This window comes from Aotus nancymaae, unplaced genomic scaffold, assembly GCF_030222135.1.
Source record: "Aotus nancymaae isolate 86718 unplaced genomic scaffold, 86718_ANA_hifiasm-v0.15.2.pri h1tg000033l, whole genome shotgun sequence".
NCBI classification, from domain to species: domain Eukaryota; kingdom Metazoa; phylum Chordata; class Mammalia; order Primates; family Aotidae; genus Aotus; species Aotus nancymaae.
The window spans coordinates 8,490,166-8,515,185 of record NW_026988447.1 but is presented as its reverse complement, the minus strand read 5'-3'; the positions used below and the strand labels follow the sequence as shown (position 1 = coordinate 8,515,185).

The 25,020-nt window shown below is 40.4% G+C and overlaps 1 protein-coding gene across 5 annotated transcripts in view; it reads left to right on the top strand.

Annotated features, from left to right (window-relative positions):
* FNIP2 (folliculin interacting protein 2) overlaps positions 1-25,020 on the top strand; it is a 144,223-nt gene that overhangs the window by 79,040 nt on the left and 40,163 nt on the right. For 4 of the 5 annotated variants that reach the window (XM_012433852.3, XM_012433849.2, XM_012433846.2 and 1 more), the window contains 5 exons: positions 14,245-14,374; positions 21,433-21,634; positions 21,940-22,028; positions 23,362-23,508; positions 23,627-23,796. In XM_012433852.3, coding sequence (XP_012289275.2) covers positions 14,245-14,374; positions 21,433-21,634; positions 21,940-22,028; positions 23,362-23,508; positions 23,627-23,796 — 738 coding nt within the window. The remainder of the gene's footprint in view (positions 1-14,244; positions 14,375-21,432; positions 21,635-21,939; positions 22,029-23,361; positions 23,509-23,626; positions 23,797-25,020) is intronic. The other variant, XM_064383783.1, reaches the window with a different exon arrangement.

Sequence of the window (25,020 nt, the reverse complement as noted above, 5' to 3'; positions counted from 1 at the left end):
TTCTACTGGGGCCCGTTCTGAACACCAGCATCACAGTTTCTATACAGCTGTAACCTTATTTATTTGTTTATGCCCTTTTTTGTTGTGGAGAAGAGATTCAGGGAATTTGAGGGACCTAATAACAAACATGATTGGGAGATGTTTGGATTTTCCTAGGTAACTTTCAGTTTATAATGTAGTTCATATAAATGGCTCATGTTGTACAGGTTGAAATCATCTTACTTGTTTCGTGTTCAGATTCTAAATTTCTCCTGAAGCTACTTTTCCTTGCTCTTTGAGAAACAGAAAAGTTGGGAAGCCAAGTTCAAGTTAAAGTAGAAAGTCAGATTACAAGTAAAAATTCAGCCAGATCTGAATGCTTTTTCACAGTCCATGAGAGGAACTGGGACTGACCAGATTGGAGGGAGTGGAGGATAGGCCTTGATACCAATGTCAGTTTTGGAAGTTGGAGAAGACTGGCTTTCCTTGGTAGTTTGACTTCTATTCTGGGCAGTCTTTTCTTCCAGTGTCCAGCTCTCCTGTTGGGAGGAAGGGAGCACAGATGGTGGAGAGGGCTACAAATGGCCCTGAGTAGCATTTTGCTCTCCACGCTCATCCTGGTAGATGTGTTTACCTTCAGATATCATACCTGGGAGCAGTTCTGAAGTCACGGAGTCCATGTCAAGACTAGCGTGAGCTTTATACCTGTGGTGGCATTTAACACTCTGTTAATGTAAGAACTCTTTATGTTCACACTGTAGTTTGTTCTCTAAGGTTTCTCTCCTTGTACCCATCTAAAGTTTTGTAGGGACAAAGGCCCAAGTTCTGAAACAGCAGGGACTCAAAGTGTCAGAGTTAAGTTAGCAGTAGAAGGTGTAGAGAAATTAAGGACATAAAGATATTATTTATTCTCTTTTAGGCCTTTTTTTTTTTCTGGCTCTGTTGCCCAGGCTGGAGTGCAATGGCACAATCTTGGCTCACTGTAACCTCTGACCCACAGAGTTAAGCCATCCTCCCACCTCAGCCTCCCAAGTAGCTGGGACTACAGTTACACGCCACCACACCTGTCTAATTTTTTTATTTTTGGTAGAGATGGGGTTTCACCATGTTGCCCAGGCTGGTCTGGAATTCCTGAGCTCAAGCAATCTACCCGCCTTGGCCTCTCAAAGTGGTGAGATTATAGGTGTGAGCTACCATGCCATAGTAGTGTAATGAGATTTTTCTTAAAGAAAAATTGAGAAGGTAGTACAAGAGTTCCCATGTAACCTGCACTCAGTTTACCCTATTATTAACATCTTATATTAGTATGATATATTAGTTACAACGAATGAACCAATACTGATACATTATTACTCTTAACTAAAGTCCACAGTTTTTAAATTTCCTTAGTTTTTTACCTAATGGCCTTTTCTGGTTCTGGGACATTAGACTTAGTTGTCAAGTTCTTCAGGCTTCTCTTAGCTGTGACGGTGTCTCAGATTTTCTTTGTTTTTTTGGTAATCTTGAGGAATACCGGTTAGGTATTTTGTAAAATGCCCCATTATTAGAATTTGTTTAATTTTTTTTCATGATTACACTGAGGTTATGGGTTTGGGGAAGGAAGATCAAAGAAGTAAAGTGCCATTTTCATCACATCCTATCAAGGATATATGCTACCAACATGATTTACGACGGTTAATATTGGCCTTGATTACTTGACTGAGGTAGTGTTTGTCAGTTTCTCTCTCCACTCTCCACTGTAGGTTACTCTTTATTTCCTCCTCTCCACACTGTGTACTTTGGAAATAAGTCACTATGCTTAGCCCACGCCAAAGGGGTGGGGAATTATGCTGCCCTTCTTTGAGAACAGAGTATCTACATAAATTATTTGGACTTCTTCTGCATGGGAGATATGTCTCTTCTCCCATATATTTGTTCACTCATTATACTACTATGGACTCAAAGATACTTATTTTTCACTTTGGACTATAAACCAACACTACTTCATTTCTTTTTTTGTTTGTTTGTTTGTTTGTTTGAGACAGTCTTGCTTTCCCCTAGGCTGGAGTGCACTGGTGTGATGATAGCTTACTGCACCACTGCAGCATCTAACTCCTGGGCACAAGGGATCCTCCCTCCTCAACCCCCTGAGTAGCTGGGACTACAGTCATGCAACACCACACCCAGCAATTTTTTTTTCCTTTTATGTAGAAACAAGGCCCCGCTATGTTGTCCAGGCTGCTCTCAAACTCCTGGGCTCAAGCAGTTCTCCCACCTCAGCCTCCCAAAATATTGGGGTTACAGGCATAAGCCACAGCGCCCCATCACTTCATTTCTTTTATTGCTCAAATCGTTTCAGTTTTGGCCATTGGGAACTCTCTCAGTAGGCTCCCGTGCTCCTTTAACATACCTCTATCTGTGAGGGGTTGGGGTGAGTATTTTGAGCGCCTCCTTACCTTCTGGCACGACAAGTGCTCCAGAGTCATCTTGTATATTTCCTACCCCCATCCTGGAATCAGCCATTTCTTCACTCATAGACTGTCTTTGGAAAAAGCAGCACAAGCTGGAGGAGATATTCAGGGGAGTGCATCCTCACTGTATTTCCTTTCAGGTATTTTGAATATGTCCTCTTTACATTTACAAATCCAAAACATAGGGGTTATTCTAGTGGTTCCCATTAGAAATTTTCAAGTAGGGTCTTGGGAGAGAAGAGGGGTGGGTTTCAGTCATCCTAGGAGGTTGCATTGGCAAAGTTTGGTGATTATGGGACACAGGATATGGAGGAGGAAGGAGGAACCAAGGATGCCTCTCCAGTTTCTAACCTGAAAAAGCAAGTGGAAGGTGGACATTAGCCAGTACAGGGAAAGCAGGAGGCCCCATTCAGGGCAGACGGATATTGAGATAGTTTTTTAGCTACAGAGATTGGGATACATTTTTACCTTGAAGCGTCTACAAGTTCTCCAGTTGTTTGTAGTCAGCTGTAATTTAGAAATCGGAAACTGGGCCAGGTGCGGTGGCTCACGTCTATAATCCCAGCACTTTGGGAGGGCAAGGTGGGTGGATCACAGGGTCAGGAGTTTGAGAACAGCCTGGCCAATATGGTGATACCCTGTCTCTACTGAAAATACGAAAATTAGCCGGGCGTGCTGGCATGCACCTGTAGTCTCAGCTACTGAGGAGTCTGAGGCAGAAGAATCGCTTGAACCCGGGAGGCAGAGGTTTCAGTGAGCTGAGATTGCGCCATTACCACTCCAGCCTCGGCAACAGAGCGAGACTCCGTCTCAAAAGAAAAGAAAAAGAAATAGGAAACTGGCTCTAGTGAGATGGGTTTGAGCAGAAGCTAAAATTTGTTTTTTTGTTTTTTGTTTATTTTGAGACAAGGTCTCGCTTTGTCGCCCAGGCTGGAGTGCAGTGGCACAATCTCGGCTCACTGCAACCTCCACCTCCCAGGTTCAAGCGATTCTCCTGCCTCACCCTCCAAAGTAGCTGGCATCACAGGCACACACCACCACGCCCCAGCTAATTTTTGTATTTTCAGCAGAAACAGGGTTTTCCCATGTTGGTCAGGCTGGTCTCCAACTCCCAACCTCAGGTGATCCACCCACCTTGGCCTCCCAAAGTGCTGGGATTACAGGCGTGAGCCACCATGCCCAGCCAGAAGCTAAAATTTGGAAGTCTTGAGTACATGAGTAGAGTAAGGTTCAGAGGGCTGGGATTGAGACCAGTGTCATCAAGCCTTGTCTATTGTCCTGAATTCAGCTTTAGATTCTTCTTCAACAAGATGTTCATATCATTGATAAGAGAAATACTTTTTCCATTCTGCCTGCAACTGCATTTCCTCTGTTCTTAAAATTGGTAAAATAAACAGAAAGTCAGTATAAGGAAAACTTATAATATGTACTTTTAAACATTTTTATTTAAATGCTTTGAAATGAACTTTCAGGGTAAGAATACACATTATCATAGTGTTCAAGTAAGACGTGATTTGGTCACTCTGCAGGTACAGGATGTACAACCACCCAAAATTTGGTTTAGATGTCAAGATTGATGACTCTACATTCACACACCAAGAGGATATGAAAGGGCTTATTACTCATATAATGAGGCTCTTCTGGGGAGAGAACAGGGTGGGCTTCTCGAGCTGGCTGGAGAATATCCTGAGAGAATGGGACAGAGGATTAGACTGGGGCTTTTATGGTGGTTGCGGAGTAAGGCTGGGGTGAAACTTCCTGCATATTATTTGAAATTCTCACTGGCACCAAAGGAGAGAGCACCTGAGCTTTCTCATCAGTTTGCCCAGGTGTGGAGCAGAAAGGGAAGGGGGAGAAGAGTAAAGCTATCAGCCATTGAACATCAAGAAATGTCAGATTCTTTATTACAATGTGGGCCACGATTGAATAATGAAGGATGACATCCCAATTGTACTTGAACCCTTCACTGACTGAACTGATAGAGTGCTTTGTAGAGAGGAGCAAGAGCATAGGAGGTACTGTTTGTGTTTGTTCTTTGTATGGGGGAAAGGCTGTGACACCCCACTGACCTTGCATAATTCCATATAGGCAACTGCTTGAGCTGCACTTATCTGAGTCCTGGCAGTATGACTTGGTCCTCCTGGAACACTTCCCTACCTCCCTGGGAGGCTGTCATGGTAGTTTCTCAACAACTCCAGAGTTCTGATGAGGTATGGGACTTTCTGCCCTGCCTGCCTCAGACTAGAGCTGCAGTATATAAAAGCACTTAGTTAGCTGCAGTCTAGGACTGACTCCCCAGCAATGGGATAACCCATAACTTGCCTCATAGGCATCTGGCCCCTTTTGTCTTGGTGTTGTCCTTTTTGGCATGTGGGGCAAGGATCACTGGGAGCTGGCACCTTTGGCTTATTCTTCTTTTCACTGTCTATGTAAGTAATAAATTACCCAAATCTAAAAATGCCTGGTCGTATCTTCACCATTGAATCTTGGCCTTGGCCTTGCTTTGCCTTGTCTTCATATATGTGAGCTTGATAATCTGTAGTGTGGCTCAGTTTCTTATTTCTTCATACTTCTCCTATTTCAGGCACTTGGTATTTTCCTGGCATGGATATTTGTCTTTTTCATTACCACAAATTTGTTGGCGGTTTTTGCTTTAGCTTTTTTCTTTCTAAATTTGCATACTTATATACCTGTTTAAGAAAAATTAGAAAGTAATACAGATAGCAATAAAAACTATAAGGGATAAAGGAATAAATCTAAGAAAAAAATGTGTGATATTGCTATGGAGAAATTGTAAAAAATATTAAAAGAAGACCTAAATAAATGGAGCGATAAATCAAATTCTGCAAATTAATCTATAAATTCAGTGTAACTTGAATTAAAATCCTTTGTGAAGCCAGACTAAATAACTTTTACTTAAATGGAATAATAAAGGACCACATTTTTATGCCCTTCATAAGTCTTTTGTAGACACTTCTTTCTTAGAGCCCAAACTATGGATAAAAGACATAGGATATGAGAATAATTTGGCATGTAAATGCAGAGAGTGAGTGGTCACCAAGGTGGCTAGCATTTATACCTTAGATAAATTTAAATTTAAGGTATTTTACCATACAACATATCCACATAACAAAACTGCACTTGTACCCCTTATAATTTTTTTTAATCCTATATAAATTTTTTAGAAATTTATACAAATTTTCTAAAAAGGAAAAAATTTAAGATGTTTTGAAATCAAGGTGATAAGAACATTGGCTTTTTATTAAAGGGTCTTTATAGGAATTTTACTAAAATTTTAAAGTACCTGTTTGGCTTTTGTGGCCTTTAAAGTCCTAAAATCATTTTGTGATTTGGGAATTAAAATGTATTCCTTATAATTTGATTTTCCTATTAAGTTAACAGGTTTGGTTTATTTTAAATGAAATTTTCCTGCTAGGCAATAACTACAGTTCTACTCATTTACTTTTTAAATACTCCTGTGTTTGTGTGTTGAGAAATACAATTGCTGAACTTTAAGGAACCTTATATTTTTTCCAGTGTTTCAAGCTAAAACTTGAAGATAAGTAGTGTCATATTACAGTTAACAAAGATTATTATTTTATTTTGGATGTAATGCCTCCTGTGTCAAACAGATATAAAAAGTGCTCAGATTCAGAGCCATGCTATCACTTACATCATCTAAAACATTATTTTTAATGAAGGCAGGGGAAAAAGAAAATCTAAATGCTGTATATCCTGCTTTGGCCACAAGAAGCTTTTAACAAATTCAGTATTTGAATTCTGTCTAGAAATTTGTTTCTCTAATGCTTAATTTCTGTCACACTTGATTGAGATGGACATCACTGTCATCCTTTACATAGTTTGCTCATTCTTCATTTAGCAGCATTTCTTGAGCATCTCACATGGCAGGCATTTCTTCTAGGATATGTGAATAGATCAGTGATCAAATGGACATTATCCCTGATCTCACAGATTTTATATTCAATAAAGGAGAGACAGATAATAGACAATAAAATGTAGGTAACCACTTACCACTGAGGAAAAGAAAACTTATGGAAGCCCTCTCTAAGAAGATGAAATTTCAGCAAAGACTTGAATGCCAGTAGGGACCAGCTATGTAAAGATCACAACAAAGAGCATCTTAGGTATGGGAAAGGCTAGTGCAAAGAGGTATCATGGGGATGAGAGAGTGGCGCAGGATGAACCTGGAGAGGAAATAAGGGGTGTGATCCCACTGATACATTTTTTTATTTTGATGGGATTGTTTCCACATGTATTTGGATGGGTGCTGAAGATACAGAAGAGTTAGGAGTTCTCTGCAGCATCCTTTTCCTAGATGTCTCCTTGCAAATGAAAATGCCTGGCAGAGCATAGATCTGCTGTTCTGGGGTCCTGCCCTGATCATTTGCTGTAGCCCTATTTCCTGCACAAAGTCTGAGGGTGCTCCTGTTTAGAACTATAATCACATTTTTCAGCAGAGTAAATAAGCCAACCTCAAAACTTTTTCCTTTGAAGACATTAGAGCTGCTTCTGAGTGCTTGATTTTTGCGCTTTCTTTCTAGACTTACCACATTCTGTGGTAATATTATTAAATCCTTGAAGACTTTTGTTTTTCTTCTCTCTCAGAGTTTGAGCTCCATGAGGGCAGAAACCCACCCAACCTGTCATATCAACAGTTCTGTTCCCAGCAGCTTGTATAGTACCAGGCATATACTAGATGCTCAATGAATATTTGAATGAGGGGAGAAAATAAGTCCATCCATATACATATATATATGTATATACAAACATATACGTATATATATATGAGTATGCATGGATTTTTTTTGGTAATTATTGATATTATCTGGTTCTTTTCATATAGAATGTCTGAGATGTCTTCTCTTTGGGCCTTTTCCATGGGTGGCTTTTGTTGGCATTTGAGTCTCAGTTGAGATGACCCATTTTCATAAAGATATTCTCTGAACTGATTAAAGAATTTACCTCTACCAAACCCAGAAGCCTTTGTCCTAGTTACTTAGAGAAAATCATGGTAACTTATTTCTATAGTAGTTACCACAGTGTGAAATAATCTTATTTATTCCATGAGTGTAAGTTGCAGCTGCTCTGCCTATGTCCCTTCAGTTTCTAACCTAGGTCCCTAGCATGGCGCAGGCGCTTTCTAAGTGTTCAGTAAATATTCATTGAGTGAATAAATTTAAGAGTTTCAGGGCCTTATTTGGTCAAATCTAAATTCTTTTGTCAAATAATCAGTGCAGTGTTTTCTAGTAAACTGTCACAAGTAGCAAAATTTTTTTTTTTTCCAGAGAAAGTTAAACATTAATCTTGAACTTGATTGGCACATGCCAGGAACGGCAGCAATCAGCATTTAAAAATCTTTAGAGTGATTCTCTTTTCTGATTGTTAATCTCTGCAGGAATAAATGGATGCTAGTTGAATATACCTCCTTAGATAGAAGGGTGGGGACAAAAGCACAGTTGTTTAAGTTGGGAGTTAACCAGGGAGAAAATGTTAACAGTAATCTGGTGATGAGACTAGGGTTAATTTTAATTTTCTTCTTAATGCACAAACTGCCAAAGTCTTTGCAACCTATGTGTATTAACTTTTTTTCTAATTATAAAAGTATTGTAAAAAGAAAAGCTCCTAAAAATATTAAGGAACATTTAGACATAACACTTTTAAAACTGAAACTGAGCCTGTGAATAATTTAACTAAAAATCATGCATGTTTTAACTGAGACACCAATTGGAGAATTTCTTTATCCAGTACACAGAGTTAATTGGGGGCATAGCTAGCACTGAACTCATGCAAAAGTTCTTTTCATTATCATGTAGATGCTAGGCCCTATTCCAAAGGTAGTGAATCAACTGGGGAAGAACCCATGTTGCTGTCTTGTCTTTTTTTTAAAAAGATGAGGTCTCATTATGTTGTTCAGGCTGGACTCAAGCTCCTAGGCTCAAGCGATTCTCTGGGCTTGAGCTGTCTTCCTGCCTCAGGCTCCCAAGTTACTGGACACACATGCTTGTGCCGCCACCTCCATGAAGCTTTCTTTTTAAACAAGCTCCCCAGGTGGCTCAGATGTATACCAGCACTCTAGCATTGCATGCATTGCATCAGAAGGCACTGCCATTCAGACAGTGAGCCAAGCCAACTTTCAAATACACTCATGTTGACTAAATCCATCCTTTTATCATGAAAATGGCAGTTGTTTTCAGGTTAAGGTTAGTCCTCTTGCACTTGAAAGTTGTACTGAATTGTTATCTAGAGTATATGATTAACAGTGACGTGCCACAGCACTTTTACATAAAAATCTTAAAATATTTTTGATGAGGAAAGGCTGGATAGCACTAAGCCAACACTTTAATATAAACTGTCTCATTTGCATGCCATAATAAGTGTCATTCAGCAGGAAAAAAGGAATGTTCTCTTTGATTTTTTGCCTTCCCTTGTTGTGTCTCTATTACAAGTTCTAAGTTATTCTCGTAATTAATGAGAACTAATAATCGTTTCATACTCTGAGGTGTCTTACTTGGCCCACCTTTTCCAAGAATGATTAGGAGTGAAAAGCTAACATTTATCATGTGGGGCACTGGGTTAAGTGTTGTACATGTATCGATTTGTTTAATCTTCACAGGAAGCTTATGAAATAGCTGTTTTTCAAAGTTTTCTTTCGTCTACAACCTTTGCTAATGCATTTTACATCATGATCTAGTAACACATCTTTATATATAACAAGGAGAAGTTTCGTGGATTAATATTTACAGTGCAATATTCTCTATTTTCTTTTCTGTTTTTTTTAAATGTTGGTTTTGATCCACTAGACAATTCAGAATCCCCAAGCAGATAGCAGCTTTCATGAAAAATGCTGAGATGTGGTACTTTATTGTCCCCATTTTACAGATTAGAAAGCCGACAGGTTAAATAAACTGCTGTCCAAGTCACCTACTAGACACAGAAGCAAGATTTGAACCAGGAGCCTGGACTTTTACTTTGTTTGCTAACCTGAATTATGCAATACAGATAATTTCCAGAATAAATTGGACCTCAGGGTCGTCGCTATCTTGTGTTGTATGATACCTTTTATCACCCCTCATAAGGGTCATAGCTGACACGCCTGTAACAAAATATAGGTTAAAAAGAGAAAAGCATAACAAATTTATTTAATCAAAATTTTACGTGAAAAGGAGGCAGAGCAAGATGGCTGAAGGAAGCCTCCACTGATCGTCCTCCCTGCAGGAACGCCAAATCTGAAAACTATCCACACACAAAAAAGCACCTTCATAAGAACCAAAAATCAGGTGAGCAACCACAGTACCCGGTTTTAACTTCATAGAAGGTAGGAGGCAAAGAGAGACAGTCTTAAATTGCCAACGCCACCCCTCCCCATCCCCTGGCTGTATGGTGCAGAAAGGGAATCTGTGCGCTTGGGGGAGAAACTTTGCATTGGAATGCAGTGCTGCCAACACCAGGCAGAGATCAGCTGGTGCCCACGGAGCACTTACTCCAGCCCTAGCCAGAAGGAAACGCCCATCCCAGCAATCGGAACTCGAGTTAGGAAAGGCTTGCCACCATAGGCTAAAGTGCTCAGAGGTCCTAAGTAAATAAACTTGAAAGGCTGTCTAGGCCACAAGGACTGCAACTTCTAGGCCAGTCCTGATGCTGTGCTGGGCTCAGAGCCAGTGGAACTGGGGTATACCCGGCCTAGTGATACATCAGCCAGGGCAGCTAAGGGAGTGCTTGTGCCACCAATCTCCCAACCCCAGACAGTATGGCTCCTAGCTGCAGGAGGGACTCCTTTCTTCCACTTGATGAGAAGAGAGGGAAAAGTATAGAGGACTTTGTCTTGCAACCTGGATACCAGCTCAGACCCAGTAGGAGAGAGCACTGGGCAATGTCTTGAGGTCCCAATTCTAGGCCCTAGACCCCAGACAGCATTTTCAGAAACAGCCTGGGCCACAAGGGAACCCACTGCCTTGAAGGGAAGGACCCAGTCCTGGCAGTATTCATCACCTGCTGACTTTTAAGGCCCTGGGTGAGACTCTGAGACATGATGTGACCTAGCACATTCACACCCGTGGTGACTATGAGGACAAGCCCCTTATGCTTGAAAAAGCAGAGGAAAGAATGAAGAGGACTCTGTCTTGCACCAGGGTACCAGCTTGGCCGCAGTGGGGTAGAGCACCAAGAAGGCTCTTAGGGTCCTCAGTTCCAGACGTTGACTCTTGAACAGCATATGTGGACCTGCCCTGGGCCAGAGGGGAGTCTGCTGCCCTGAGGGTGAGTCCCAGGCCTGACCGCATTCACCATAAGCTGACTGAAGAGCCCTTGGGTGTTAAGTGAACATCAGCTATGGGCTGGCAGTACCCCCTGTGGGCCTGTGGTGGTGGTAGACAAGGGGAGAGACCCCTCTGCCTGGAGAAAGGAGAGGGAAGAGTTGGAATGACTTTGTCTTGTGGCTTGAGTGCCAACTCAGCTGCAGCAGAACAGAACACCAGGTAGATTCCTAAGGTTTGTGACTCCAGGCCTTGGCTCCAAGACAACATCTCAGGACCCAGCAGGGGGAACTTTAAGGGAAGAATACAAGCCTGACTGACTTCACCACCTGCTGATTTTAGAGCCCTATGTCCTTGAGCAAACATAGGCGGTAACCAGGTAGGAGTTGCAGCGGGGCTTGGGTAACATCCAGTGTTGTGCTGGCTTCAAGTCTGACCCAGTGCAGTCTCAATGGTGGTGGTCACAAGGATGTTTGTGTCACCCCTCTTCCAGCTCTAGGCAGCTCAGCAGAGAGAGAGAAAGAGAAACTCCATTTGGGAGAAAGTAAGGGAAGAGAACAAGAGTCTTTGACTGATAATCCAGAGAATTCTTCTAGATCTTATCTAAGATCAGCCAAGGGAAGCACAGTGTCAGTTGGCTTGGGGTATCCCCTAATGCAGATACAGCTGCAGTGACCAAAAACTTAAGATCATAGTACCCAAGTCCCTTCAAATACTTGGAAAGCCTGCCCAAGAAGAATGGGTACAAACAAGCCCAGCTTGTGAAGATGACAATAAATAACCTTACTCTTCAATGGCCAAACACTGAATGACATCCACAAGCATAAAGACCATCCAGAATCACAATACCTTACCAAATGGACTAAATAAGGCACCAGGGGCCAGTCCTGGAGAGGCAGAGATATGTGAGGTTTTAGACAGAGAATTCAAAATAGCTGTGTTGAGGGAACTCAGAATTCAAGAGAACACAGAGAAGGAATTCAGAATCCTTATTTAATGAAGAAATAGAAATAATGTAAAAGAATCAAGCAGAAATTCTGGAGTTGAAAATTACAATTGTCATATTGAAGAATGCATCAAAATTTTATATGGCATGGGAGTCTTCAGAGATACCCAAAGACTCAAGGGAAAACTGTCCATTTTTATGCTTAGATTTGATGAAGAGTGGGTAGCCAGGTAGAACTGTGATTGGACAAAAAGGGGATGATCTTATAGTAACAGACTGAAGGGGAAAACCCATCCAGCAAGGGCCCATCCCAATTCTTCTTGATCTCTCTGTGTGGCATTTCTTCCTACCAGGTATAGGACTCGACCCCTTCTGGAATTGAGGATCTTACAATCTACTTTCAGATAAAGTAGGCCTAAGAATTTCTTTGTAGCCAGCTCTTACACAGAAAGGCAAGGGAATGTTAGAGTAATAGTTCTAGGTTTCATGGCTCGCTTTGGGGAAAAGGGGATCTAGTTTCTATGGCTTGCCTTGATGAAGAGGAATTTTAGTTTCTGTGGTTTGCCTTGCAGGGAGGATGGAGAGCAGAAGAAAGAAGGGCAGGAGAAGGTCTGAGATAGAGTTGACTTCTGAGGCCTTCCAGTGCCCTTTGGTTCAAAGTGCTCAGCATGCCAAGGCACCGTATTTTGGGATATTGTTTTCTAAGCCCCAATACTGTGACAGGAGAAAAGTACCAACACGTACCACTCGTCAACCTTGTCCTCTACCTGCCTGGAAGAAGTTGATTTGCTCAGCTAAGGCAAGGAGAAAGGCAGGATCCTAGAGATATGGAAGGGGGCTTCTGGATTCTACAGGGGACTTTGGGAACTCTAGGGGGCAGGGCAGAAATATCTAACTGGGATGTTTTATTAGGTAATTTTGCGTGACTCTGAGGAAAAGCTCTCTTCTAACTCCCTTCAAAATTCTCAGTAAAATTACCTTTTTACTGATACTTGAAATGTGAATTTGGTTTGGGGGATTTAAGTCTGGTCTCAAGATGGCAACCAGGTTAGCTTACTGGGGCCAGCCACATGTGGGTAACAGTTCGGTTAAACAAAGTTCCATACATTCAGGAAGTATTTGCTAATTGCCTACTGTAGTCAAGGCGCTGTTATGGGTATAATGGATGCAAAAATGATTAAGCCCTACCAAACAAATTTTCTGTAAATATCAGCTAGATAAAAGGAGAAGCATCTGATAGACCTTTGCTTTGGAAAGAAACTTGAGTCATCATGTTCGCTGATACTATTATAGACTTGTCCACCACTGTACCCCAGTTGCCTAGCACACCTGGCATTTCTTATTAATTGATAGCAAAGTAACTCCCAGAGCTCAGGTCAAGGAGTCAGGTTATTTACATTTGGCTACAAAAGGATAAATAAAAATGTAATAGTTCATGTGGAGACACTGCTTTTTCAAGTGATATCCATGAGCATAGTATGCTGTGTTTACCAAAATCAATTTCCTTTGCACTGTGATTTGCTTCAGAAAATGTTGACTGGCCATCTACAGCACCCTATTTTCTTTTCCACTGGACTGAGTGACATTTCAATGTCTGATTCCTTAGCCCTAGGGAAGTAAAGCAGAACAAGTCTGTTTTCTTCCATTCTTTCAAACCAGTAGATGTTCATCAAGCAGCTTGACTTGAAAGGAACACTTTGGCCACCTGAGAGGGACTAGCTCCTCCTCCCTGCCTGTTAGAAAAGTCTGGGCTGGCACTGTCAGCTCATACTTCCCAAGACACAACTGTAGGCATCTAATATGTGGCAGGAGGAGGCAGAGAAAGGCTCAGAGGCAAATAAGTAACCCAAGCAGAAAGCATATTGAAGAGTAGAGGTTTCTTTTTCACAGACAAGAGAGTAGCAGTAAGGGCTGGAAGGAAGGAGGGTAAGTTTTGTATATATGGAGATGGGGTTTGGGAGACAGGATAGTCTGTGGGGGAAAAATCTTAGTTGCCTAAACTTTACCTCAAAGTATAGAGTGAAGGAGTTCTTAGGAGGAAATATGTGTAAGTAAGCACTGTGTATGGCATTAGTTTCCAGGTGGCAATATGGTTATGTTGTGTGGACCATTTTAGTAGAAATCTGCAGTCTACATTCTGAGTAATGATTATTTTGCATTTGTAATATGGGCTTGCTAATTTATGCACTTGCTATATCTGTGACTCTTATTTCCTTTAATTTGTTTTCCTTTTTAAAGGATGTTTTCTTTGCTATTCAGAAATCTTAGGAAGAGGGAAATTATAGTCTCCCCCTGCTGGATATGACTGGTAGAACCTGAAATTTTAGGTTACTTGGCATAGATAGTTTTTTCCAATTTTTGGATTGTATTAAAATACACATAACATAAAATTTACCATCTTAACCATTTATTAGGTTTATGCAAAGGTAATCACGGTTTTTGTCATTTTTTAATGGCAAAGTGTACAGTTCAGTGATATGAAATACATAATAAATGTATAGTTCCGTGATACTAAATACATTGATGATATTGTGCATTATGTAGCTACATAAGGACTAATTGTCTTCAACTTTCCAATTCTAAATTCTTCCTGCAGCCTCACTAAGCAGTCTTTTGATCACACCTTTCCCATCTCCAAGCTCCTCTACATCTTCTTCCAGCAGTTACCAGCGCCGCTGGCTTCGAAGTCAGACAACAAGTTTGGAAAATGGTATCATTCCAAGGAGGTGAGTTGCAAGTTTCCTCTTGCCGAGAAAAGTACTAGTGTCGGCAGCTTGATGAAACTGGCAGGGCAACTGTTCGCGCCTATTGTCAGAGGAGAAAGAACCAAACTTTTTTATTAGCTTCAGCTTAGCCTGCAAGTTTACAAATTAGAAGTTCGAAGGAAAGAATAAATAAATGCTAAAATTAAAAAATCTCCTCCTTTGGAAGACACTGGGAAGTATCTGGGTAGTTGTTTCATGAGCTAGATTGGGTGTTCATTTAAAATGGTGTGCTCTCTTTAAATAGGGTCCCTTCCAGATGTAGCTTTTATAAGTAATGAGGGAGATGAGTCTCTTTTTGGCCACAGTGATACCAATGTGGTATTCAAAAATATATGAAGTCAAGGGTCTGTGATATATTCTCTTTGTGAAATGTAAATTCTTAAACTAAACAGATATGAATATGATTATAAATAGAGATGACATCTAGGTATTTTCTGCTTTCATTTCAGTTGGTTTTTGGATCTAAAGTTCAGTTGTGTGCAAAAATGTACGTTTGATGTTACATTCATAGCTTCCAACTTTTTCTTCCTACAGTCCAAATACTTGAAGGGAAATTTTTTTGTGTACCTATAAAAATTCATGTCAATTAACTGATTTAGTAAGTTGACTATTCCTGACCATATGCAGGGACCTGTGAAGGTATAAGACATTTCAGCTTTGTGCCTGTACTTAAATAGTTTATGAGATGGTACGCACATAAATAATGTTATAAAGATGTTATGTGATAAATATCATAGGCAGATATAAAGTGCTATGAGACTCAGGATGGAGAAGACACAGTGATGGTCATGGGGGGAATTAGGGAGCCCTTCCTGGGAGAGATGGCACTGAAGGGACAAGCCGAGAAACTGAGGGGTCAGGGGGTGTGAGTAACACACATCAGGTTGCTTGCCTCACTTCTGTCTCTTTCACAATCCTAGAAGCTAGCTGGAGAGAAAAAAATTATAGCTTCATCACCCATCAAGAAGCACTTTTTGGTTGGTGGACTTTGGATTAAATGATTAAAAGCTTGGAATTTTGTGTGAACACAAGTCCTAGCTCTGTCACACACTAGATGTATGATAGAATAAGTTAACCTGGATTCTAGGCGTTGCATCTCGTCTGCAATATGATAATACTAGCACAGCCTCAGAATGTTGCTGGGAGGGTTAAATGAGATAAAGCAAGTCCAGTGTTTAGCCAAGACATAGGATATGGGCAGTAAAATATGGCCAGTGTGAATTACTTATTATTATTATTGCTATCATTATCATCACTGCAACTGTCAGGAGAAGGCGCCACCACCATCCTCACTGGCATTATACCAGCTTCTGTGATTGGAAGAGATAAGTCTTGGAAACCATCTTTTTTCAACATCTTCTCTTTTCTGAAAACGCTTTTTTATCCCTTCAGGTTTAAATTCAAAGTTGAAATCATGTTTCTCAACTCCTTTGAAATTCTTCAAAACTAATTTGAATTGAGATCTGGCATTGGGAACTAGTGAATCTCTGGTGAACTTACACCTAAAATAAGTATCCTACATTCAGAAAGGTGTTACCTAATTTATGGGACCAGTGCAAAATAAAAATGTGGTGCTTCTTACTCAAAAAACAAGAAAAGTGTTATTAAAGGGACTAAAAAGGAAGAAAGTTTTTCTTTAAGAATATATATATAAGATGTAATAGAGATCATAGTGATAGATGAATAATAATATAAACTTACAAACTCCAAACATATTTTTGGTGTCATAATTTTATATTATAATATGTGATATCTTGTGTCATAAGACTTTTCTGCAAATACATTTGTTTGGTCATCAAAGTTTATAGTTTCAGCAACTTGGCTTTCAATTGATGTAATTGAAGAGATAGTCCTGGCAAATGTAAGGTGGCAAATAATTTTTGATAGTTTTTGACTTGGAGAAGGATCTTTCTGCTGATGCAGTGTTACATAGCTTTATGGACTATGACAACATTTGGATAAATTTTTTAACTTTCAAGATGTAAATTTTAGTACATCTGGATCAGATGATTCTTGTTAAACAATTTTTTAAAAGATTTAATTCTTCACACAAATCCATTTTGAGTAAGTCTGAATTTAATTTTAGATGTAAATTTATACAAGGTTATTTTAATATTTCTTCTGACATTTCCTGTAACTTGCGGAGATCTTACAAGAAACTATAAATGTTCTCATGAGTTATATATAATTCAAAATGCCTATTTGTGCATTCTATCACTGTGTCCTCAATTACGAGGAAAAATTAATTTTAAAATGGCCTTCCTCTTTAATAATTTGTTCATCTGAAGCTTCATATGAAAACTGTGTGGGTTTTTTTGTCCAGTATAACAATCTTTACATTCAATTTCTATTTCTATGCCTATGAATATTTACTTTGCATTGTTGCAGCAGTTTTCAAAAACAATCTAAACTGTTTGCAGAATTACAATAATTCCCTGATATTCTTTAATGCAATGTCCCCATTTAGGCTTTTACTTTGTGATAATTTACTGTCCTGGGGTTCAGGTCAGAGAGTTAAATATCTGTGCAGACTGTATAGGGACTGGCTCTGGTGACTAATGGGCAAGCTGGCCTTCCACCGTGGTTCCTGGAGCTACCAGAATCCTTCCTCTCTCCTCTCCTCTATCTCCCACAACTATGGCTACTGCAGCGTCTGTTGTCACCACAGTCACAGCCGTCAGTGTGGGTCCAAGACCCAGCCATTCCACTTTAGAGTCTTGTAACACCGTGGCCTGCCTCGGACTTGTGGGTACGTGCCTAGTGCTGGGCCAGTTTCTCACTGTCTGGGCTGCAAGCCCTTGGTTCTTGGATCACCCATATACAAACTGCTGCCCAGTGTCTTCACTACTCATGTGCATGTATAGGGGCGGAAAGGGTGCGGTAACGTTCCCTGCATATCATAAGGGTCATGGCTGACACTCCTATAACAAATACAGGTTAACAAGAGAGAAACGTAACAATTTTATTTAGTCAAAGTTTCACATGACATGGAGCCTTCAGAAATGAAGATTGAGGAACCCAAAGAAAACTATGTTTTTATGCTCACATTCAACAAAGAACGGATTGCCATGTAGAAATGTGATTGGACAAAGGAGTATGATCTAATGGTAATAAACTTAAGCAGGAAAACCCAGCTGGGCCTGTCTTGTCAGAATTCTTTTTGACCTCTCTGTATAGCATTCCTTCCTCCCAGGTAGAGGGTAAGACCCCTCTGGAATGGCAGGGTCTTATGATCTATTTTCAGACAAGGTAGGTCAGAGAAATTATTTGTGGCCAGCACTTACAAAGGTAGGAGGAAGTTAGAATAGTATTTCTTTAATAGGTTTTACAGTTGGCTTTGGGGAAAAAAGAGGCTCAGGTTTTTGTGACTTACCTTAGGGAACAGGAATCTTAGTTTCTATGCCTTTGGGGAGAAAGGGGAGCAGGAGAAGGAAGGGCAGGAGAAAGTCAGAAAAGCAAGGTCTTGCTTTTGAGCCCCTGTCCTTCAGTTCAAAATACTCAGCATACCAAAGTGCCATACTTTGGGGTATCCTTTTCTGAGCTTCGTTGTCTCATTAGACTTGATTTATAGCACAAAAGTTCAAAGATAAAATTATTTAAAATTCAAGATGGTAATCACAGAGCATGAAATGAAGCCTGGGGCGCTAGTGAGGGCAGGACCCTGTGTGAGCGGGGTCGAATGCCCACGCAGCCAGCCCTGATAGAGTACTGCTGAACACCGAGAACGCACGGGTAGCAGACGTTGTAAACTGATCACTGTGCCTGTGAAGGTCCCTTCGTTTAAAGGATGTTGTAGTTGATCTCTCCCTTTTGGCAGGTATGCAGGTGGGAAAATTAGTTTTTTATGCTATAGGCAGGAGAACAGGGGGTACCAAACATTACGATTGCTTCTCTCTGACAGACAATTCATGGTAATTAAAAATGTCCTTCCTAAGAGAGTTAAAGGTAGCAGGGATGATAGTCACAGTTTTCTTTTTTTGTTAGACTTGGGCAACACTTTATTCCATAAACTAGAATGAATGTTTTCAATATTCACAAATCTTAACAGTTGGCTTCACACTGACCTCAGGGCCCCCTGCTGTGCCAGGTGGTAAGCTTTGATTACTGGATGGGGAATGGAGCTCAGGCATTTAAAAGCTAATGTCAGGGATTCCATCACTTACCGAGGCATTTGAAACCTTAAAGAGCAAAGTATAATGTCCCAGGAAGCCTTTTGATTTGAATTATTAAATTGGACCAACCTGATAAAGTTGCTGGTGGGATGTTCTTTGACCTACAATTTCATATGGCCCAATGTAATACATAGATTCAGCATAAGTTCAAAGCTGAAACAAATAATGATTAGACCAAGGAATCCTGATATCAATGATTATTGAGATGTCCTTAAATAGTCACTTTTACTTTAATTATTTATGATCTTGAAGTACTTACAATGTACATAAATGCTTATTCATAAATGTTAACAAACTTCTATTTGATTTCTTTATAAGGAAAAAGATTGTGTTTAGCTGTAGTCTTTCCTTGACTCTCAGGACTGTCAGCTGATCAGACTGCTTCCAGCCCCTTCCCTCAGTGCTCTGCCTGGTATGATGCATTGGCTAGCATGAGCACCAGCAGACAGATTAGGCATAGGGTCGGAGTCCTTGGTCATTGCCAGTATCCAAGTAATGAGCCTAAACTAGAAGATAGGAATCCTGGGTTCTAACTCCAGCATTGTCACTAAGAACCTTTCTGTTCCTGAAAAAAAGTTGAGTCAGCACTCTGCCTCAGTTTCCACATTTGCAGAACAGCCTGTGTACCTTCTCTGGTGACATGGAGATAAAGATATGATGAATTACTGGGGCACATACTTAAATTTTTGGAAATATTCTTAAACATCCTTTTTTGTAGAATAATTTTTAAATTATAAGATACTACATGACCCGATTTATTCCAGGTTGCCTGCTTGATCCAAGACTACAGAATGAAACTCAGTTGATTTAGAATTCAGTGGAGGGTTATAGTGAAGCAAGTAAATTATCTACTCTATTATAGCTATGGAAGTTTTTCAGAAATTCAGCAGGTGGCACTCTCTGCTACGTTAAAACTGACGAGAGCATTGGCTATTGTTTATAGGGTGGAGATGGTGACGATGATGAGAAACTGTCGGGTTCAGTGTTTATTATAATTTGATTATTAAAGATCAAACTGGCCTAAAGATGAGTGGACTGATAGAGTCATTTTACTTTGGAAAAAGAAGGAAATATAAGATGACAGAAAAGAGGAAAGGTTTGCAAGCAAGCCTTACTGTAATATATACTCAGGAGAATTCCCCAAACAGAACAGAAATCAACTACTGTAGTGTAAGGAAACAAGGCTTTAGTATCAGTACTTTGGTAAAAAAAGAGAGAGGATTGTATGAAACTGTGTGAAGTTATTAGGAAGCCTCAAGAATTTTCTCTGATGATTAGAATCTAGGGATTTCCCAGAGAAAGCAGGTAATGGTTTATTATAATGTGTAACAGTTATAACAGCACCTTGTGCCTTCAGTGACACGTCTGGAGTGAAAACCTTTTACTGATTTACCCACCATACCTACATCTCCAGGCTCTCGCTTGAAGTTAAGGGAACTAGTAACATGTAACTGAGGTTAGAATAAGATGTCTATCTCCTTTTCTTTAAAAATAAAACAGCCAGGCACAGTGGCTCATGCCTGTAATCCTAGCACTTTGGGACACTGAGGCGGAAGAATCGCTTGAGCTCAGGAGTTCAAGACCAGCTTGGGCAACATAGGGAGACTCCATCTCTACCAAAAAAAAAGTAGCCAGGCATGGTGGTGTGTGCCTGTGTCCCCTCAAAATTAATTATATTAATTAAATAGCTTTCCTGAGCATAACACTTTTGGTGTATGTTTGTTTAATAATAAAATCTGGATTTATTTGAAATCACATGAGCATTAAAGACTATGAGTAAAGGCCTAACTAAGTTGAAGACCAGGGGCAGAAGGCTAATTCTCATATTCTGCCCAGGATGAGTAATTGCTATGTTGTAATTTGTAATAAAGAAAATGGAGGAAGCAGTACCTTCCCATATTGGCAGAGATATGAGACTAGATGATGGGGTTCGTGAGAAAGATAAAATGGATTGCATACCTACTATGTGCTAGTCTAGGGCTTTCAATTGCACTGTTATGTCCTTTGTGTTGGTGTTTTTGTAGGAAAAAAACCTATTTTATTTGTATTCTTGCTGTTAGTAGTTATGTGGTAGCTACACTGGCTTTTCACAGTAGTTAAGTAAGCGACATGGTTAGGCCATTTTTGTGAGGCTTACCCCTTAAGACAAATTAAATATATATTTAGAAGTTTTGGGCTTCATGGCTGTCATCATAGAAGCCAACTCTCCCAAAAGAATCAGATTTTTTTTTTTTTAATTCTGCTGTAGCAGAAGAGAGGTAAGTCTTTCTGCTTGGAGGATTTTCGGAGAGCTTAATCACATGGCTTAATCTGAGCACTTAGAAGAGTCACTTCCATCTAGTGGTTTTAATAGCCCTGGGGAAAAACAAAAACAAAAACAATAGCCCTGGGAAAGTAATCCTGGAAGTGCCAGTAAATGTTCCAATGTGATACTGCTGTTCAACAGAATACCCTGAAGGATCACTCCTCTTTGGTCATCTTATCTATTGGTATCTATCAGCCAAAGCAGAGGGGCTGTGTTTTGGGTAAACAGATACTTCACACTCCTTCCTAAATACCATCAATTTGACATAAAATGATCCAAAGGAAAAGGACAGGAGTAACAAAGGGAAATTTAAATTACTTGTAGTTTTCATTTGAGTTTCTTTTCATGTTAGGATAATACTGTGTGGCAAGCAAGCTGACATTCTCATCTTCATGCCGGGGAATTATAGAAGAGAATGAACTAAAGGCAGATATACTCTTAGTTATGACTGAATGTTCTGGGTGTCATCCCAGGCGTTACAGTTGATCTTCAGTGTGACTCATTGATGCTCGGCAACTTTGCAAACTTCTGTTTCCCTCCAGGTCAACTGATGAGACATTCAGCTTGGCTGAAGAAACCTGTAGTTCTAATCCAGCTATGGTTAGGAGGAAGAAAATTGCCATAAGTATCATCTTTTCCCTATGTGAGAAAGAAGAAGCACAAAGGAATTTCCAGGACTTCTTCTTTTCTCATTTTCCCCTGTTTGAATCTCACATGAACAGACTGAAGAGTGCAATTGAAAAGGTAATAAGGATGTAATCCAAAGTCAAATAGAGAAGTGATTGTGGGGCTTTGAAGATGGCAGAATTTCTTTGCTTATGTATCAGATCTTTCCTAAGAGAGTTAAGTCACCCATAGCAGTGATAAATTCTTAGGCACGTTAATGTTAGTTACCAGATACTGGGTTGCCTTAGGGAAGGAAATGACTGCTTTGCATTATTATCTTGAGTGTTTTTAATTGATTGCATAATATTTTTTATTAATAAAGTCCAGTAGATAAGTTATAAAATTTCTTCTCAGTAATTTGGCTTGCTTTCTCTTCAATAAAGGCTATGATCTCCTGTAGGAAAATAGCAGAATCAAGCCTCCGGGTCCAGTTTTACGTCAGCCGATTGATGGAAGCTCTGGGAGAATTCAGGTAAAGTGACAAAGGTTGACAAATCTAGCAGGAGATATTTGTGAGCAGCCATGGGTAAAGAGAAACAGTGACTCGGAAGAATTGGGGGCCTGGCAGTTATTCCTCACTTTTGTGATTCTGCCCTTCAAGATGGAAACAGAACAAATGAAGCAAAAAATTTAAGTAATTTACCACTGAGTAATCCTCACTACTGCTCAACCTACAGTCCCTGATAGGATTGTTTTTAACAGGATGAAGGGGGAAAACTAATATTCAGGTATCTCTCACCAGGCTATTCATTATCTTATGTCAGCCTCACAGAAAGCCTAAGCCCTACTAACCCATTTTACAGATGTGGAAACTTGAGTTCAGGGATGCTTATTCAAAGCACAGATGGAGAGGATATGCAAGTCAGGGAGACATATGTTCCAGTTTGCCAGGTCAGTCCTAGTTTATACCCAGTGTCCTCTGGAAACTGGTATCTAGAGACCTTTCTCCTAGTATCTGCATGGAAAGGTAAACTGTGGTGGGATCCTCTCTCATCATGCTGAGTTGGGATTGTTGCACCATTTTGTAGACCAGTTTCTTGATGGGGAATGGAATCCCACTTCAAAGCAGTCATGAGCTAAGAGTCAAACTGTTACTGCATAGCTGAAGGATAAAAAAAATGTTGTAATCCTTTGAATGTTAGAACACTTTTATGATGCTTAAAGTATATGCTAATGAATCTATAATGCTACCTGGAGCAAAATCACAAGCCTTTTTGAACTATGGGTTATATATAAAGTACTCAAGTAACATGTTACTCATTATCTGGTGATCGCTAAGGCTTAAGTCATATATGTGAGAAATGACATAAAGTTGTGCTCTTTGATGGCAATCTGATGATTAGTAAACCTTCCATGGTTTTTTGGGGAAGCACTGGAGATTTGCCTGTTGCTCTGCTGTGGTCAGACTGGACACTGGCTTGTGCTTCAGACTCTGGGTCCTACTTTAATGTTAAAGTGTCCATTTTTCAAAGGTCAAGAAACTGAAAGTGCGGCTTTGTAGTTCTGTACTTTGTTTCTGTAGAGTCTCGATAGTAGCAACCCAACTTAGCCATTGTCCCACAGAAGCAGCCATAGACAATAAGTAAATGAATGAACATGGCTGTGACCCAAACTTTTTATTTACAAAAGAAGGTGGCAGTCAGATTTGGCCTGTGGGCCATAGTTTGCCAACCCCTGTTATGTGTGGTGCTTGAATCCCTTAAGGACTACATAGATTCAAGTTGTTTTCTCCTTTATTCTTTTACATCAAGATTATCCAAAATAGTTCTGACACTTTTGTGTTTCCCTGTCTTTCTCTTCTATAGAGGAACTATCTGGAACTTATATTCTGTTCCAAGGATAGCTGAACCGGTATGGCTTACCATGATGTCCAGCACTTTGGAAAAAAACCAGCTCTGCCAGCGCTTTCTCAAGGAGTTTACACTTCTGATAGAACAGATCAATAAAAACCAGTAAGCTTCAACTCTCTGGAGACTTGTATGCAACTCCCATAGCCAATGTAGGTACTGCATAGGACATGCGTCTTTTTGCATTGACTAAGCTGGTTGTTTCTTTTTCCATTTCTCCAAGGTTTTTTGCTGCCTTACTGACTGCGGTGTTAACCTACCACCTGGCCTGGGTCCCAACGGTCATGCCTGTGGATCACCCTCCCATTAAAGCCTTCTCAGAGAAACGTACCTCCCAGTCAGTGAACATGCTGGCCAAAACACATCCATATAATCCTCTCTGGGCACAGCTGGGTTAGTACCTAATTTGACTATTCAGATGATATTATATATGGGATGGATTTGCAAAAAATGCTAGTATTTGTAGTTTGTACTGGCTCTCTCACCCAATAATTCATAGGTTGTCATTGGGCAGACGGGGAATAGGAAGTTGGTGCATGGATTCGAACTGTAGGGCCACCCCCTTCCTCTCCTTTCCCTACTGGCAGCTTTGTGTTACAGTCTTAAAGCAGTGTAAGCCAACTGTGTTCTCCCATTCCACAGTGGCTGTTTACCCTAGAGCAGGATTTCTTAACCTCAGCACTGTTGACCAGATAATTCTTTGTTGGTCGAGTTGTTGTGGGGCGTGGGAAGAGCTGTCTTGCACGTTAGCAGATGTTGAGTGGCATCCTTGGCCTCCATTTACTAGGTGCCAGTAGAACTGCCCCTCCTACCTCCTGCCTGAAGTTGTAACAATCAAAAATATCCACAGAAGAGCACCTCATCCTGGAAAGTAGCATGTTTTAATAATAATGAAAGCTGACACTAGGAGCCAAGCACTATTTTTACACATATTCATGAGATTCTCATCCCTACCTTTATTACTCTCAGCCTCATTTTGTAACAATACAGATGTTGTCTTGTCCTTGTGCTCTTAAGAGAATACAAGTCCCCTCATGGCTAGGGGTAAAAGATGTGTTCTAAGTCAGTTAACTAAAGAATTTATGAATATTTAAATGGACTTAAGGGAGAGAGGCTATGGAAAGAGGCTAGTTAAAAAATAAAAAATTACAACTGGTAGGGGGAATAAGTTCTAGCGTTCTTTAGCACTGTAGGATTACGATAGTTAAGAATAGCTTATTTTCAGAGAAAGCTAGAAGAGAGATTTCCGGTCTTCCCAACACAAAGAAATGATCGAAGTTTGGGGAGGGGGCCAGGCATGGTGGTTCACACCTGTGGTCCTGGCACTTTGGGAGGCTGAGGCAAGTGGATCATGAGGTCAGGAGACTGAGACCATTCTGGCTAACGCAGTGAAACCCCGTCTCTACTAAAAATACAAAAAAATTGGCCAGGCGTGGTGGTGGGCCCCTGTGGCTCCAGATGCTTGGGAGGCTGAGGCAAGAGAATTGTTTGAGCCTCAGAGGCAGAGGTTGCAGTGAGCCGAGATTGCGCCACTGCCCTCCTGCCTGGGCGACAGCGAGACTCCGTCTCAAAAAAAAAAAGTTTGGGGTGCTGGATATGCTAATTACCCTGATTTGA